This window comes from Nerophis ophidion, linkage group LG03 (genome assembly GCF_033978795.1).
Source record: "Nerophis ophidion isolate RoL-2023_Sa linkage group LG03, RoL_Noph_v1.0, whole genome shotgun sequence".
NCBI classification, from domain to species: Eukaryota; Metazoa; Chordata; class Actinopteri; order Syngnathiformes; family Syngnathidae; genus Nerophis; species Nerophis ophidion.
In genome coordinates, this window is record NC_084613.1 from 2944757 (window position 1) to 2963829 (window position 19073).

At 40.6% G+C, this 19073-nt stretch overlaps 1 protein-coding gene across 3 annotated transcripts in view; it reads left to right on the forward strand.

The window, feature by feature from the left end:
- plekhd1 (pleckstrin homology domain containing, family D (with coiled-coil domains) member 1) overlaps window positions 1-18324 on the forward strand; it is a 28554-nt gene extending 10230 nt beyond the window's left edge. For 2 of the 3 annotated variants that reach the window (XM_061893932.1, XM_061893933.1), the window contains 11 exons: window positions 368-461; window positions 532-621; window positions 3141-3217; window positions 3300-3391; window positions 5189-5241; window positions 5338-5432; window positions 10662-11099; window positions 14366-14498; window positions 14558-14702; window positions 14763-14906; window positions 18081-18324. In XM_061893932.1, the coding sequence (XP_061749916.1) occupies window positions 368-461; window positions 532-621; window positions 3141-3217; window positions 3300-3391; window positions 5189-5241; window positions 5338-5432; window positions 10662-11099; window positions 14366-14498; window positions 14558-14702; window positions 14763-14906; window positions 18081-18241 (1522 nt within the window). In that variant the 3' untranslated portion in view covers window positions 18242-18324. The remainder of the gene's footprint in view (window positions 1-367; window positions 462-531; window positions 622-3140; window positions 3218-3299; window positions 3392-5188; window positions 5242-5337; window positions 5433-10661; window positions 11100-14365; window positions 14499-14557; window positions 14703-14762; window positions 14907-18080) is intronic. The other variant, XM_061893935.1, reaches the window with a different exon arrangement.
- The last annotated feature ends 749 nt before the right edge of the window (window positions 18325-19073 follow it).

Sequence of the window (19073 nt, forward strand, 5' to 3'; positions counted from 1 at the left end):
TTCTTCATCATCAAGTCTTGTTGACGCTCTGTGGTTGTTGCTCAGGTTCTTCATCATCAAGTCTTGTTGACGCTCTGTGGTTGTTGTTCAGGTTCTTCATCATCAAGTCTTGTTGACGCTCTGTGGTTGTTGTTCAGGTTCTTCATCATCAAGTCTTGTTGACGCTCTGTGGTTGTTGTTCAGGTTCTTCATCATCAAGTCTTGTTGACGCTCTGTGGTTGTTGTTCAGGTTCTTCATCATCAAGTCTTGTTGAAGCTCTGTGGTTGTTGTTCAGGTTCTTCATCATCAAGTCTTGTTGACGCTCTGTGGTTGTTGTTCAGGTTCTTCATCATCAAGTCTTGTTGACGCTCTGTGGTTGTTGTTCAGGTTCTTCATCATCAAGGACAGTTTCTTGTTGTACTACGCCGAGAACGAGAAGAGGAGCTTCGACAGCAGCAGGATCTTCAACATTCATCCCAAGGTTAGCTTCTACACACACACACACACACACACACACAGGTGTGTTACGTGTGTGTGTGTGTGTGTGTCAGGGAGTGATTCCTCTAGGAGGATGTGTGGTGTCGGCCACAGAAGACATGGGTATGCCCTTTGGCCTCGTCATTAGCCTGGAAGACTTCTCTGTGAGTATTATTATTATTATTATTATTATTATTATTATTATTATTATTACAATATGAGATTATATTATTACAAACCTTGTTTCCATATGAGTTGGGAAATTGTGTTAGATGTAAATATAAACAGAATACAATGATTTGCAAATCCTTTTCAAGCCATATTCAGTTGAATATGCTACAAAGACAACATATTTCATGTTCAAACTCATAAACTTTATTTTTTTTTTGCAAATCATTAACTTTAGATGAGGAATGCTCATCAAACACTTATTTGGAACATCCCACAGGTGTGCAGGCTAATTGGGAACAGGTGGGTGCCATGATTGGCTATAAAAACAGCTTCCCAAAAAATGCTCAGTCTTTCACAAGAAAGGATGGGGCGAGGTACACCCCTTTGTCCACAACTGTGTGAGCAAATAGTCAAACAGTTTAAGAACAACCTTTCTCAAAGTGACATTGCAAGAAATTTAGGGATTTCAACATCTACGCTCCATAATATCATCAAAAGGTTCAGAGAATCTGGAGAAATCACTCCACGTAAGCGGCATGGCCGGAAACCAACATTGAATGACCGTGACCTTCAATTCCTGTATCAAAAACCGACATCAATCTCTAAAGGATATCACCACATGGGCTCAGGAACACTTCAGAAAACCACTGTCACTAAATACAGTTCGTCGCTACATCTGTAAGTGCAAGTTAAAGCTCTACTATGCAAAGCGAAAGCTATTTATCAACAACATCCAGAAACGCCGCCGGCTTCTCTGGGCCCGAGATCATCTAAGATGGACTGATGCAAAGTGGAAAAGTGTTCTGTGGTCTGACGAGTCCACATTTCAAATTGTTTTTGGAAATATTCGACATTGTGTCATCCGGACCAAAGAGGAAGCGAACCATCCAGACTGTTATCCACGCAAAGTTCAAAAGCCAGCAAGTGTGTTTATGTCCGTATGAGTATGAGTGTCCGCCCTGAGATGGGTAGGTTGGGAGTTCAAATCCCGGCCGAGTCATAGCAAAGACTATAAAAATGGGAGCCATGACCTCCCTGCTTGGCACTCAGCATTAAGGGTTGGAATTGGGGGTTAAATCACCAAAAATTATTCCCGGGCGTGACCACCGCTGCTGCTCACTGCTCCCCTCACCTCCCAGGGGTATGGAACAAGAGTCATGGGTCAAATGCAGAGGACAAATTTCACCACACTACTTGAACTTGAACCTTTCCAGGTGAAAGTTAAAGTTGTGTGAGAGCAGGTGTCAGCACAACACAGCAAGTGCAGACAGGATGTAAACAAAGGACTCACCACCAAGTTAGAATGGATTCAAAGTCAATGTGTGTGAGTAGTAAAGAAGATGTGTGCAATGTGTGTGAGTAGTAAAGAAGATGTGTGCAATGTGTGTGTGTAGTAAAGAAGATGTGTGTGAGTAGTAAAGAAGATGTGTGTGAGTAGTAAAGAAGATGTGTGCAATGTGTGTGAGTAGTAAAGAAGATGTGTGTGAGTAGTAAAGAAGATGTGTGTGAGTAGTAAAGAAGATGTGTGCAATGTGTGTGAGTAGTAAAGAAGATGTGTGTGAGTAGTAAAGAAGATGTGTGCAATGTGTGTGAGTAGTAAATATGATGTGTGCAATGTGTGTGAGTAGTAAATATGATGTGTGCAATGTGTGTGTGTAGTAAATATGATGTGTGCAATGTGTGTGAGTAGTAAATATGATGTGTGCAATGTGTGTGAGTAGTAAATATGATGTGTGCAATGTGTGTGTGTAGTAAATATGATGTGTGCAATGTGTGTGAGTAGTAAATATGATGTGTGTGTGTAGTAAATATGATGTGTGCAATGTGTGTGTGTAGTAAATATGATGTGTGCAATGTGTGTGAGTAGTAAATACGATGTGTGTGAGTAGTAAAGAAGATGTGTGCAATGTGTGTGAGTAGTAAAGAAGATGTGTGCAATGTGTGTGAGTAGTAAATATGATGTGTGCAATGTGTGTGAGTAGTAAATATGATGTGTGCAATGTGTGTGTGTAGTAAATATGATGTGTGCAATGTGTGTGAGTAGTAAATATGATGTGTGCAATGTGTGTGAGTAGTAAATATGATGTGTGCAATGTGTGTGTGTAGTAAATATGATGTGTGCAATGTGTGTGAGTAGTAAATATGATGTGTGTGTGTAGTAAATATGATGTGTGCAATGTGTGTGTGTAGTAAATATGATGTGTGCAATGTGTGTGTGTAGTAAATATGATGTGTGCAATGTGTGTGAGTAGTAAATACGATGTGTGTGTGTAGTAAATATGATGTGTGCAATGTGTGTGAGTAGTAAATATGATGTGTGCAATGTGTGTGTGTAGTAAATATGATGTGTGCAATGTGTGTGAGTAGTAAATATGATGTGTGCAATGTGTGTGTGTAGTAAATATGATGTGTGCAATGTGTGTGTGTAGTAAATATGATGTGTGCAATGTGTGTGAGTAGTAAATATGATGTGTGCAATGTGTGTGTGTAGTAAATATGATGTGTGCAACAGGGCACCATCGTGGTGGCTGGTGAGTCGGAGGAGGAGCAGCTGCACTGGATGGAGATGCTGCAGGAGTCAGGCAAAGTGTAAGACACACCATTGATTATATTATTATTATTATTATTATTGTTATTATGACGGTGATTATTGCACTACGTCCGCCTGCAGCACGTGGAAGAACGCCCAGCTGGGCGAGGCCATGATTGAGAGTCTGGAGGCTCAGGGTCTGCAGCTGGCCAAGGAGAAGCAGGAGTACCTTGGCAAGTGGGAGCAACCACTAGGGGGCACTGTGACTCCCTCTAGTGCAGGGGTCAGCAAGCTTTTGGAAAGCAAGAGCTACGAAGGGCTACCAGTTTGATACACACTTCAATAAATGGCCAGAAATAGCCAATTTGCTCAATTTACCTTTAACTCTATGTTATTATTAATAATTAATGATATTTATCTTTGTGGAAACACTGATCATCTTAATGATTTCTCACAATAAATAGAAACAGATAAATATTAATATACATCACTTTATTTTTATATTTTCTCTAAGAGCACATTTTTCAAATTGAACATTTTCAAATGACCACTTCTAAGACAGTCTTGTGACATCACAATTTCACAAGAGCGGGGCGGCATAGCTCGGTTGGTAGAGCGGCCGTGTCAGCAACTTGAGGGTTGCAGGTTCGATTCCCGCTTCCGCCATCCTAGTCACTGCCGTTGTGTCCTTGGGCAAGACACTTTACCCACCTGCTCCCAGTGCCACCCACACTGCTTTAAATGTAACTTAGATATTGGGTTTCACTATGTAAAGCGCTTTGAGTCACTAGAGAAAAGCGCTATATAAATATAATTCACTTCACAATATCCCATTTTAACTAGCTAGCCACTAACATTTTTTAACAAATCATGAATTACTTTGCACCATGTTTGCTACCAGTTTGATACACACTTCAATAAATTGCCAGAAATAGCCAATTTGCTCAATTTACCTTTAATAAATAAATCTATATATTGTATATATATAAAAAATGGTTATTTTTGTCTCTCATTCCGTCGTACTTTTTTTTTCCTTTTACGGAAGGTTTTTTGTAGAGAATAAATGATGAAAAAAACACTTAATTGAACGGTTTAAAAGAGGAGAAAACACACAAAAAAAGAAAATTAAATTTTGAAGCATAGTTTATCTTTAATTTCGACTCTTTAAAATTCTAATCTTTTTGAAAAAATTTAAAAAAGAATTTATGGAACATCATTAGTATTAATTTTAGAATTTTGATGACATGTTTTAAATAGGATAAAATCCAATCTGCACTTTGTTAGAATATATAACAAATTGGACCAAGCTATATTTCTAACAAAGACAAATCATTATTTCTTCTATATTTTCTAGAACTAAAATTTTAAAAGAAATTCAAAAGACTTTGAAATAAGATTTAAATTTGATTCTACAGATTTTCTAGATTTGCCAGAATATATTTTTTTTCAATTTTAATCATAATAAGTTTGAAGAAATATTTCACAAATATTCTTTGGCGAAAAAACAGAAGCTAAAATGAAGAATTAAATTAAAATATATTTATTATTCTTTAAAATAAAATAAATAAAAAATACTTGAACATTGATTTAAATTGTCAGGAAAGAAGAGGAAGGAATTTAAAAGGTAAAAAGGTATATGTGTTTAAAAATCCTAAAATCATTTTTGAGGTTGTATTTTTTCTCTAAAATTGTCTTTCTGAAAGTTATAAGAAGCAAAGTAAAAAAATGTAATAATTCTATTTAAACAAGTGAAGACCAAGTCTTTAAAATATTTTCTTGGATTTTCAAATTCTATTTGAGTTTTGTCTCTCTTAGAATTAAAAATGTCCAGCAAAGCGAGACCAGCTTGCTAGTAAATAAATACAATTTAAAAAATAGAGGCGGCTCACTGGTAAGTGCTGCTATTTGAGCTATTTTTAAAATGAAAGAACTCATCTGGTCCTTACGGGCGACCTGGTGCCCGCGGGCACCGTGTTGGTGACCCCTGGTCTATAGTCTTGATCATGAGAATAATCCTGTTGTCCTCGCAGATAAACTGATGGAGGAGACGGAGGAGCTGAGTCAGCAGCGAGCACAGAGAGAAGTAACATCTTTCATCTTCTGTCCTTTGCTTGCTTCTCATTCTTGGATGTTGGAGGTGATGATGATGATGATGATGATGATGATGATGATGTTTTAGGAGCTGCAGCGTCTCAATCAAGTTCTGGAGGAGGAGAAGATGAAGTTTGAGGAGGTGGTGATGGAACTGAAGGCTGAGCAGGAGCAAATTAAACTGTAAGCATTTCAAATATAACTTATATACTTTATTTATATTTTTTATGTGATTTCTTGTTTTGATGGAATCATGTAGAAGCAGATGTCAACATGGGCCAAATATTGTCTTTAAGTAGTATTATTAATTGCCTATATCTGTGGTTCTCAACCTTTTTTCAGTGATGTACCCCCTGTGAACATTTTTTTAATCTAAGTACCCCCTAATCAGAGCAAAACATTTTTGCTTGAAAAAAAGAGATAAGGAAGTAAAATACAGCACTATGTCATCAGTTTCTGATTTATTAAATTGTATAACAGTGCAAAATATTGCTCATTTGTAGTGGTCTTTCTTGAACTATTTGGAAAAAAAGATTAAAAAAATAACTGAAAAATAAACAAGTGATTCAATTATAAATTAAAGCTGCAAGCAGCGTTGGTCTAAGTCAGACCTACATAGAGGTCTTTGTTTCATGTCTCTACGACATTCCTAACGGAAGTTACAAGCAGTTTTGTCTGGGTTTTTTCCTAGTTGGCGCTGGAGCGCAATTTTGACTTTTGGGGTTTGGTTTTTTTATTAGATGGCAATTTTCGCCAGTCCTGATGTGTGTGTAAAATTTGGTGAGTTTTGAAGTATGTTAAGGGGGTCAAATTACAGATCAGCGTTTCTGGATGTTGTTGATAAATGGCTTTCGCTTTGCATAGTAGAGATTTAACTTGCTCTTTGAAGCATTTTAAGGGGGTCAAATTACAGCTCAAAGAGGCAAAAATGACATTTTTTAGGAAACTTTGCGCAGGGGTTCTTTGAAGGCGCGTAAAATCAAAACCGGAGCAGTAATCAAAACTTTGTTGGATAGTTTTAATCAAAAGGGTTCAATCTCTCTCCTGTGCGAGTTTGAAGCCGAAACGACAAACGCGCTCGGAGGAGTTTACGTTTGAAAAAGGTGACGGGTTTTTACAAAACTTTTATTTTGAAGGGGTAATTTTTAACTTCCTGTTCATTTTTGCCGAAGGATGTCGATTATCTAAATGTAGGTCTAAGTGAGACCTACATAGAAGTTTTTGTTTCATGTCTTTCCGGCATTCCCACCGGAAGTTACAAGCAGTTTTGTCTGTGTTTTCTTCCTCGAAGCAGTTTTTGCTGTGTTTTGATAAAAAATTGCGCAAGAGCACAATTTGGAGTTTTTTTTTTTTTTTCATTAGATCGCAATTTCTGCCAGTCCTGATGTGTCTGCCAAGTTTGGTGAGTTTTGAAGCATTTTAAGGGGGTCAAATTTCAGCTCAGAGGCAAAAATTGAATTTTTTGCGAAAATTTTGTTTTGAAGGGGTTTTTGCCAACTTCCTGTTGATTTTTGCCCTAGAAGGTAGAATTATGAAATGTAGGTCTAAGTTAGACCTACGTGACCGTTTTTGTTTCATGTCTGTACGACATTCCTAACGGAAGTTACAAGCAGTCTGTTTTTCTTTCCTTCCTAGGGGGCGCTAGCGCGCAATTTTGATTTTTCTGGTTTGGCTGCCTAATAAGTTGGGAAGGCATGCCAGACTGATGTGTGTGTCAAACTTGGTGAGTTTTGAAGCATGTTAAGGGGGTCAAATTACAGCGCATAGGTGCGGAATAAAGAAAGAAAGAATAATAATAAAACACACCAGATTCAATAGGGTCCTTGCCCATGGCAAATAACTCCTGTGGAGTCCTTTGCCATGGGCAGGGCGGACCCTAATTAAAGCTGCAAGCAGCGATGGACGGGACGGATTGAGCTGCTGCTCCCGCGACCCAATTGTCTTGTCTGAAAGTTATAAGAAGCAAAGTAAAATCTCTCTCCTGTGCTTAGAGGAGATGTTTGAAAAAAGGCAAGTTTTTTTAAGCCATCTTTTGTACTTAAGGGGGAATTGCAAACTTACTGTTGATTGGGGGTTGTCAGTGTATGAAATATAGGTCTAAGTGAGACCTACATAGAGGTTTTTGTTTCATGTGTCTACGACGTTCTTACTTGGAGTTAGAGGCAGTTTTGTCTGAGCAGGAAGCCGCCACCTTGAAACATCAGCAACACACGAGCAGCGGTTCTTTGAGGGCTCATAAAATCACTGGCGCGTTTATGCCATTTATAAGATTACATACTGGGATCGGTAGGAAAAAAAACGGGGAAAAAAAGTCTAGCTCTCTGTGTGAGCGCACGGAGGCCATCTTAGAAATGTTTTTCAGCGCAGCGGTTCTTTGAAGGCTAATAAAATCAAAACCGGACCATTCATTGTCTTTACCGTGACATAAAAATTGCAGATGGCCTTAAAACGCCACAACAGTCAGGCACCATATGTAAGTACCCAAAATAAAGACTCGACATACAAAGAAATTCAATCAGAGCAGAAACATAGGAGGAAACGGGATTAAAACCTGATGCTAACCGCCCATTGAAAATACATGGGTACGGCTAGTAGCTACTATTAGCAAACAGATAGACCTACCAACTCGGCGTAATATCTTAACATCGACACACTCTCTCGTCGCAATGACACTATTTAAGTATGTTAAGGTTGTAAAAACATACTTAAATCTGAGCCGAGGATGTCGTTGTGGCTTGTGCAGCCCTTTGAGACACTCGTGATTTAGGGCTATATAAATAAACTTTGATTGATTGATTGACTTGGCCCTGATGGTCGGCACCTATAAGTTTACAATTAGTTGTAAAATGTTGGACGGTTGTTTTTACGATATGCACGCAAACGACAACTTTAAAACATACCAGCTTAGCTACGGCACCTGGCAGCCATCTTGGTATAGACCATCACAGCCCCTCCCTCATGAATGTTGGTGCGTGCGCACCAGCAGCAGACGGTACGGGAAAAAACGGGGGGAAAAAAACGTCTCCCTCACCGTGTCTGCGCACGGCGGCCATCTTTGAAATGGTTTTCAGCGCAGTGGTTCTTTGAAGGCTGATAAAATCAAAACCGTAGCAGTAATTAAAACTCTTTCATCAACTTTTAATCAGAAGGGTTCAATCTCTCTCCTGTGGTAGTTTGAAGCCGACACGACAAACGCGCTCAGAGGAGATAATGTCTGAAAAAAGGTTTTGAAGGTGGAAATGCAAACTTCCTGTTGATTTTTGCTGAGAGTTGTCAAAATATGAAATGTAGGTCTAAGTGAGACCTACATGGAGGTTTTTGTTTCATGTGTGTACGACATTCCTACTGGAAGTTACAAACAGTTTTGTCTGTGTTTTCTTCCTAGGGGCAGTTTTGTCTGTGTTTTATTCCTAGGGGGCGCTAGAGCGCAATTTTGAGTTTTGGGGTTAGGTTTTTTTACTAGATCGCAATTTTCGGCAGTCCTGATGTGTGTGTCCAGTTTGGTGAGTTTTGAAGCATGTTAAGGGGGTCAAATTACAGCTCAAAGAGGCAAAGGTGAGTCCCCAAAAGGGACAAGCGGTAGTAAATGGATGGATGGATAATAATATTAAGCCAAATGTTGTCTTTATTTGTTATCGTATTAGTAGATACTGTATCACTGTCATGGCAATACACCAACTTCCAAAGCAAAATATGAATCCAGAGATGTTGCAGAGAAACATGACAGGCAGTGTTTTAATTTCTTTGTACGCTTCTATGACTTCTGAAACATTGCCTGCACGAATAATACAAACCCTGCTTCCTTTTAAGTTGGGAAATTGTGTTAGATGTAAATATAAACAGAATACAATGATTTGCAAATCCTTTTCAACCCATATTCAGTTGAATATGCTACAAAGACAACATATTTGATGTTCAAACTCATAATAATTAAGTTAGAATTTCATGGCTGCAACACGTGCCAAAGTAGTTGGGAAAGGGCATGTTCACCACTGTGTTACATCACCTTTTCTTTTAACAACACCCAATAAACGTTTGGGAACTGAGGAAACTAATTGTTGAAGCTTTGAAAGTGGAATTCTTTCCCATTCTTGTTTTATGTAGAGCTTCAGTCCTTCAACAGTCCGGGGTCTCCGCTGTCCTATTTTACGCTTCATAATGCGCCACACATTTTCCATGGGAGACAGGTCTGAACTGCAGGCGGGCCAGGAAAGTACCTGCACTCTTTTACTACAAAGCCACGCTGTTGTAACACATGCTCAATGTGGCTTGGCATTGTCTTATTGAAATAAGCAGGGGCGTCCATGAAAAAGACGGGGCTTAGATGGCAGCATATGTTGTTCCAAAACCTGTATGTACCTTTCAGCATTAATGGTGCCTTCACAGATGTGTAAGTTACCCATGCCTTGGGCACTAATGCACCCCCATACCATCACACATGCTGGCTTTTACACTTTGCGTCGATAACAGTCTGGATGGTTCGCTTCCCCTTTGGTCCGGATGACAGGATGATGAATATTTCCAAAAACAATTTGAAATGTGGACTCGTCAGACCACAGAACACTTTTCCACTTTGCATCAGTCCATCTTAGATGATCTCAGGCCCAGAGAAGCTGACAGCGTTTCTGGATGTTGTTGATAAATGGCTTTCGCTTTGCATAGTAGAGCTTTAACTAGCACTTACAGATGTAGCGACCAACTGTATTTAGTGACAGTGGTTTTCTGAAGTGTTCCTGAGCCCATGTGGTGATATCCTTTAGATGTTGATGTGGGTTTTTGATACAGTGCTGTCTGAGGGATGGAAGGTCACGGTCATTCAATGTTGGTTTCCGGCCATGCCGCTTACGTGGAGTGATTTCTCCAGATTCTCTGAACCTTTTGATGATATTATGGAGCGTAGATGTTGAAATCCCTAAATTTCTTGCAATGTCACTTTGAGAAAGGTTGTTCTTAAACTGTTTGACTATTTGCTCACACAGTTGTGGACAAAGGGGTGTACCTCGCCCCATCCTTTCTTGTGAAAGACTGAGCATTTTTGGGGAAGCTGTTTTTATAGCCAATCATGGCACCCACCTGTTCCCAATTAGCCTGCACACCTGTGGGATGTTCCAAATAAGTGTTTGATGAGCATTCCTCAACTTTATCAGTGTTTATTGCCACCTTTCCCAACTTCTTTGTCACGTGTTGCTGGCATCCAATTCTAAAGTTATTTTTTTTTTTTTTTATGAGTTTGAACATCAAATATGTTGTCTTTGTAGCATATTCAACTGAATATGGCTTGAAAAGGATTTGCAAATCATTGTATTCTGTTTATATTTACATCTAACACCCACCTCATATGGAAACAGGGTTTGTAAAGCGAGCACAGTTTGACCCTGGAACAGACTATGGCTGTTTTCCTGCTGTTGTCAGAGATCTGGACGGCACGACTCAGTCCCTGCGAGGCGTGGAGAGCGAGAAGGAGGAGTTGAGCAGTCTGACCATCATGCTGCAGAAGTCCATCGAGGTCGTTCCAACTCTCATTGATCGACCTTTGGAACATTTGCCACGTCACAACATCGACTTTGGCAGCGTCGGCATCGACGCGGTGGTGGGGCGGTTTTTACTCTGTTATGTGTTTGTGCAGCAACTCTCTGAGGAGAAGAAGAGAACTTTGGAGCTGCTGGAGGAAGAGAAGGAGGTGGCGGGAGAAGAAGAGGAGGAGGATGACGGCGTGGAGGAGGTGGAGGAGGAGAAGGGGAAGTGTCAGGAGGCCAAGGAGTCGGGGAACTTGGACCTTCTGCAGGATCTTCACCACATTGAGGAGCAGATGAAGCTGCTGCTGAAGGAGAAGGAGCAGGCTGATGAGAAGTAAGATCTCTTACAAGAGGATTATTTGCTAACAAATAGTATACTCACAATAATAAGTGATTACAAAATATTGTTAATAAGTACAAATACATTGTTAAAAACACATTCAAAAAAGACAAAACCATATTTATATATTACAGATGAAATAAATAAATAAAAAACACATTCAAAAAAGGTATAACATGTAAACAAAGGCATTATTTTTAAAGGAAAAAATAATAGCTTTTTAATAGCTTGAATTGCCACCGGGGGCGCTAATTAATTTAAAACCTCTTCTCACTCCTGCACTTACCAAAGGTATGCGGTAAAAGTAAGCATGCGCTAATTAATTTAAAACCTCTTCTCACTCCTGCGCTTACCAAAGGTATGCGGTAAAAGTAAGCATGCGCTAATTAATTTAAAACCTCTTCTCACTCCTGCACTTACCTAAGGCATGCGGTAAAAGTAAGCATGCGCTAATTAATTTAAAACCTCTTCTCACTCCTGCGCTTACCAAAGGTATGCGGTAAAAGTAAGCATGTGCTAATTAATTTAAAACCTCTTCTCACTCCTGCGCTTACCAAAGGTATGCGGTAAAAGTAAGCATGCGCTAATTAATTCAAAACCTCTTCTCACTCCTGCGCTTACCAAAGGTATGCGGTAAAAGTAAGCATGCGCTAATTAATTTAAAACCTCTTCTCACTCCTGCGCTTACCAAAGGTATGCGGTAAAAGTAAGCATGCGCTAATTAATTTAAAACCTCTTCTCACTCCTGCGCTTACCAAAGGCATGCGGTAAAAGTAAGCATGCGCTAATTATTTCAAAACCTCTTCTCACTCCTGCACTTACCTAAGGCAATGCGGTAAAAGTAAGCATGCGCTAATTAATTTAAAACCTCTTCTCACTCCAGCACTTACCAAGGCAAGCAGTACAAATTTGAGTGTGATGTAAGGATACCATCAGGAAAAGCGCATTTAATACAAAAAAACTTTATAATCGTTTTACCTTTACTTATAAATCTAGTCCATGATCAGCTCCTTCTGATCAAAAGCATCGACAATTTGTTTTTAGAAGTCTTCCTTATCTTTCTTCAGTTTTAAAAGTCTCTCTGTCTCGATGGAGATCTTCCTTTATTACCTCCTCCAGCACATATGACGTCACTCATTTCACTTCTTCTGCAGCCGAGTAGTCGCAAGAAGGATCACTAGCGCCCTCTACCACCAGGAGGCGGGAGGTCATTTAATGGAACTCATATTTGACACACGCAGCTACGTTATTGTGACGGTCTCAAGCTGCCGTCTTGAGGGTTCCCAGGACCACCAGGAAGGACATGGCTTGAGCAGTTTGACTTTGTTTATTTTTCAATAAAACCTCAGTCCAAGTCGCTCTTTCGCTCCTCTTCTCCGCTCGTTCGCCGTCTCCTCGCCGCCATCTTGGCCGGGCTCTAGCGTGCCCTACCTGTCTGTCGGCTCCACAGGTATATTAATAAAACATAGCTGCTTACTGTTCTTTTTAGCATATTCAATAGTTTGGACCTTAAATCCTACTGAATAGCTCTTAATCGTCTTCCCTTTATGCGATTTGGAATGATTGAAATCAGCCTCCTCCATTTTGAAAATGATGACAGGTGAAGTGTCACTCGTGACGTGACGAGTTTGACCCGGCGGTAATGCTAAGAATGCGCTAATTATTTTGCGAAACAAGTTTGACCCGGCAGTAATTTTAGGCAGGCGCATACTATATACCTGGCGGCAATTCAAGGAAATACGGTATCTTAGAAAAAAATGTTTTGGGGCGAAAATCATACATTTCAAATATAGTATTATTTCAAGAAAATAAATGCTGCTTTTGCAATAAATACTGATAAAGTTGAGGAATGCTCATCAAACACTTATTTGGAACATCCCACAGGTGTGCAGGCTAATTGGGAACAGGTGGGTGCCATGATTGGCTATAAAAACAGCTTCCCAAAAAATGCTCAGTCTTTCACAAGAAAGGATGGGGGCGAGGTACACCCCTTTGTCCACAACTGTGTGAGCAAATAGTCAAACAGTTTAAGAACAACCTTTCTAAAAGTGCAATTGCAAGAAATTTAGGGATTTCAACATCTACGCTCCATAATATCATCAAAAGGTTCAGAGAATCTGGAGAAATCACTCCACGTAAGCGGCATGGCCGGAAACCAACATTGAATGACCGTGACCTTCCATCCCTCAGACGGCACTGTGTCAAAAACCCACATCAATCTCTAAAGGATATCACCACATGGGCTCAGGAACACTTCAAAAACCCACTGTCACTAAATACAGTTGGTCGCTACATCTGTAAGTGCAAGTTAAAGCTCTACTATGCAAAGCGAAAGCCATTTATCAACAACATCCAGAAATGCCGCCGGCTTCTCTGGGCCCGAGATCATCTAAGATGGACTGATGCAAAGTGGAAAAGTGTTCTGTGGTCTGACGAGTCCACATTTCAAATTGTTTTTGGAAATATTCCACATCGTGTCATCTGAACCAAAGGGAAAGCGAACCATCCAGACTGTTATCGACACAAAGTGTGAAAAGCCAGCATGTGTGATGGTATGGGGGTGCATTAGTGCCCAAGGCAATGGGTAACTTACACATCTGTGAAGGCACCATTAATGCTGAAAGGTACATACAGGTTTTGGAACAACATATGCTGCCATCTAAGTGCCGTCTTTTTCATGGACGCCCCTGCTTATTTCAGCAAGACAATGCCGAGCCACATTCAGCACGTGTTACAACAGCGTGGCTTCGTAAAAAAAAGAGTGCGGGTACTTTCCTGGCCGCCTGCAGTCCAGACCTGTCTCCCATGGAAAATGTGTGGTGCATTATGAAGCGTAAAATAGGACAGCGGAGACCCCGGACTGTTGAAGGACTGAAGCTCTACATAAAACAAGAATGGGAAAGAATTCCACTTTCAAAGCTTCAACAATTAGTTTCCTCAGTTCCCAAACGTTTATTGAGTGTTGTTAAAAGAAAAGGTGATGTAACACAGTGGTGAACATGCCCTTTCCCAACTACTTTGGCAAGTGTTGCAGCCATGAAATTCTAAGTTAATTATTATTTGCAAAGAGTTTGAACATGAAATATGTTGTCTTTGTAGCATATTCAACTGAATATGGCTTGAAAAGGATTTGCAAATCATTGTATTCTGTTTATATTTACATCTAACACAATTTCCCAACTCATATGGAAACGTGGTTAGTACAAACTAAAAAGTAGACATGACATTGCATTAAAACTAAAGAACATGTTGTGTCGCAGGCTGAAGGAGAACCAGCAGCGGGCGGAGGTTCTCCAGCAGGAGCGAGAGTTCTACTCCTCCCAGGCCAGCACGCTGCAGCAGTCGCTCTCCCAGCTCACAGCAGACAAGCAGCAGACGGAGGCGGAGCTTCAGGTAGCCGCTCTGACGTCCGCCCGCCCGACACCTTGACCGCCGCGCCGTCTCGCCGTCAGGTGGAGATGGAGGCTCGTGTGGAGCTGGAGAAACGTCTGAAGCAGGCGGAGGAGGCCCTGCAGGATCTGGAGAGAGGACTCAACTCTCTGGAGCGCAGCAAGGAGCGAGAGGAGAAGATGAGAGGCGACGTCACTCAGCTGAGGCGTGAGTCCACCTGTGTCTGCACGCTACAAAATGTCTTCTTCTTCTTCTTCTTCTTGCCAGGCTTCTTTGAGGAGTGCATCTGTGCCGCCGAGATCGAGGCCAAGCTGCCCGCCATCATGAAGAACGCCGTCTACCTCCACAAGGCGGCCGCACGCCGCATCAAGAGCTGCCGCATCCAGAGGAGAGCTTCTAGACGCCACTGGTGTAAGTTTCATCTTCTACTGCACTCTCAACTTGACTATCATGTTCTACTGCACTCTCAACTTGACTATCATGTTCTACTGCACTCTCAACTTGACTATCATGTTCTACTGCACTCTCAACTTGACTATTATTACATTTTAATGCACTCTCAACTTGACTATCATGTTCTACTGCACTCTCAACTTGACTATCATGTTCTACTGCACTCTCAACTTGACTCTCATGTTCTACTGCACTCTCAACTTGACTATCATGTTGTACTGCACTCTCACATTGACTATCATGTTCTACTGCACTCTCAACTTGACTATCATGTTCTACTGCACTCTCAACTTGACTATCATCTTCTACTCCACTCTCAACTTGACTATTATTACATTTTAATGCACTCTCAACTTGACTATCATGTTCTACTGCACTCTCAACTTGACTATCATGTTCTACTGCACTCTCAACTTGACTATCATCTTCTACTGCACTCTCAACTTGACTATTATTACATTTTAATGCACTCTCAACTTGACTTTCATGTTCTACTGCACTCTCAACTTGACTATCATGTTCTACTGCACTCTCAACTTGACTATCATGTTTTACTGCACTCTCAACTTGACTATCATGTTGTACTGCACTCTCAACTTGACTATCATCTTCTACTCCACTCTAAACTTGACTATTATTACATTTTAATGCACTCTCAACTTGACTATCATGTTCTACTGCACTCTCAACTTGACTATCATGTTCTACTGCACTCTCAGCTTGACTATTATTAAATTTTAATGCACTCTCAACTTGACCATCATCTTTTACTGCACTCTCAACTTGACTATTATTACATTTTAATGCACTCTCAACTTGACTATCATGTTCTACTGCACTCTCAACTTGACTATTATTACATTTTAATGCACTCTCAACTTGACCATCATCTTTTACTGCACTCTCAACTTGACAATTATTACATTTTAATGCACTCTCAACTTGACTATTATGTTCTACTGCACTCTCAACTTGACTATTATTACATTTTAATGCACTCTCAACTTGACTATCATGTTCTACTGCACTCTCAACTTGACTATCATGTTCTACTGCACTCTCAGCTTGACTATTATTAAATTTTAATGCACTCTCAACTTGACCATCATCTTTTACTGCACTCTCAACTTGACTATTATTACATTTTAATGCACTCTCAACTTGACTATCATGTTCTACTGCACTCTCAACTTGACTATTATTACATTTTAATGCACTCTCAACTTGACTATCATGTTTTACTGCATTCTCAACTTGACTATCATGTTCTACTGTATTCTCAACTTGACTATCATGTTCTACTGCACTCTCAACTTGACTATCATGTTTTTCATCATGGCTTTCTGTTTCAGTGTTATTGCATAAAGTTGTGTTTTTATGTGTTGTGTTGTGACGCTTGCATTTGTTTTGGCTTTTGCAATAGTTTTGTGGTGTCAAGTTGTTGTGTTGTGGCTTTATGTTGATGTGTTGTGGTGTTTGCAATCATGTTGTGGCATCAAGTTATATATATATATATATATATGTATATATATATATATATATATATATATATATATATATATATACATATATACATATATATATATATATATATATATATATGTGTGTGGGAAAAATCCCAAGACTACTTCATCTCTACAGAAGTGTTTCATGAGGGGTTCCCTCAATCATCAGGAGATTTTAATGGAAGCATTCACATACAATGGTTTATATAGGACACAGAGTGGGTGGGTACAGGCAGGCGTAGGGTGTGGTGATTGGCTCATGTGTTACCTAGGATGTGTTTCTGTCTGTGGCAGCATGTTGAAAGGATTTCACTGCGCTTGTTGAGGGATGACAGGTCTGGGTGATATATAATAAACAGTTTCTCTTTTAAGCATAGGTTGCATCTTTTATTACCACTGTTGTAAGGTGTGCTGGATGCAAGAATTTGTCATGTTATTGAATATTCAACATTATTGTCTTTGAGGTTCCAAATGTGTTTGCTGAGTTTAAAACCAGATGCAATAATCACAGGGCCTCCTTTAGAAACCAGACTTTGCGGAATGCTACAGAACTCAGCAAGCACAAGTGTATTTAATATTTTTGGCCACTGTAACATTCCACACAATTTGATTAGTAACACTGTCGCTTATTTAATTGATTCTTTTGACATACCACTAGAGGGCCCCCACGTGTTGGACAACCACTTTAAATATGAAGAAACATATTGTGTATTTAAGTGTATGTAGGGAAAATACATGTGTTGAATGTTTTCAAGCATGTTTTATGTGTGTCTGCAGTGCAACACTCCAAGTCCTTGTTGTGTGTCTGCAGTGCAACACTCCAAGTCCTTGTTGTGTGTCTGCAGTGCAACACTCCAAGTCCTTGTTGTGTGTCTGCAGTGCAACACTCCAAGTCCTTGTTGTGTGTCTGCAGTGCAACACTCCAAGTCCTTGTTGTGTGTCTGCAGTGCAACACTCCAAGTCCTTGTTGTGTGTCTGCAGTGCAACACTCCAAGTCCTTGTTGTGTGTCTGCAGTGCAACACTCCAAGTCCTTGTTGTGTGTCTGCAGTGCAACACTCCAAGTCCTTGTTGTGCGTCTGCAGTGCAACACACCAAGTCCTTGTTGTGTGTCTGCAGTGCAACACTCCAAGTCCTTGTTGTGTGTCTGCAGTGCAACACTCCAAGTCCTTGTTGTGTGTCTGCAGTGCAACACTCCAAGTCCTTGTTGTGTGTCTACAGTGCAACACTCCAAGTCTTTGTTGTGTGTCTGCAGTGCAACACTCCAAGTCCTTGTTGTGTGTCTGCGGTGCAACACTCCAAGTCCTTGTTGTGTGTCTGCGGTGCAACACTCCAAGTCCTTGTTGTGTGTCTGCAGTGCAACACTCCAAGTCCTTGTTGTGTGTCTGCAGTGCAACACTCCAAGTCCTTGTTTTGTGTCTACGGTGCAACACTCCAAGTCCTTGTTGTGCGTCTGCGGTACAACACTCCAAGTCCTTGTTGTGTGTCTGCAGTGCAACACTCCAAGTCCTTGTTGTGTGTCTGCAGTGCAACACTCCAAGTCCTTGTTGTGTGTCTGCAGTGCAACACTCCAAGTCCTTGTTGTGCGTCTGCGGTACAACACTCCAAGTCCTTGTTGTGTGTCTGCAGTGCAACACTCCAAGTCCTTGGCCACAGCCGGCGAGGAGGGCGGCGGCGGCAGCATGGAGGATCTGAGGGATGCGGCCCACAGACTGACCTGTGACAGCAGCTTGAGGGAGAAGGTCTACAAGATCTTAGAACGTAAGGACGCCATCTTTGATGAGGACTGATGCTCACCTGCTGCTGCCTCCTAGATTGTAGACTCAAGTAGATCACTTTAGTCCAGCACATTAAATCTGCACCTCAATAACCACCACTTCTCTCATCTTCATGTACTTCCACCACATCAGAACTCTCGGGGATGCTCGCCTCGCTTTAACACAAAACTATAGTCGCTCACCTTTTGGGTCATCAAGATAGGATTAGAACTGCAAACCAGGGGTGTCCAAACTTTTTCCACTGAGGGACGCACATGGAAAAATGAAAACATGCGGGGGCCAAGCTGATATTTGTCATTTTCTAACCGTAACAAAATATATGGATTTTTAAAAAATATTTTACCAATTTTTTTTTTTAATTTTAAAATTTTTAAAAATTTAAAACATTTTAAAAAATATTTTACATAATATTTACATTTTACATACATTAGGGACGGCATGGCGCAGTGGAAGAGTGGCCATGCGCAACCCGAGGGTCCCTGGTTCAATCCCCACCTAGTACCAACCTCGTCACGTCCGTTGTGTCCTGAGCAAGACACTTCACCCTTGCTCCTGATGATGGTTAGGGCCTTGCATGGCAGCTCCCTCCATCAGTGTGTGAATGTGGAAGTAGTGTCAAAGCGCTTTGAGTACCTTGAAGGTAGAAAAGCGCTATACAAGTACAACCCATTTATTTATTTACTGAGGGGTCCCGGGGACCATAAAGGGTCTTAGTTAATAAAATGTTACAAATAAGTCCAATTTTTATTGTGAAGTGAAGTGAATTATGTTTGTATAGCGCTTTTCTCTAGTGCAGGCGTCGGGAACCTTTTTGGCTGAGAGAGCCAAGAATCCAAATATTTTA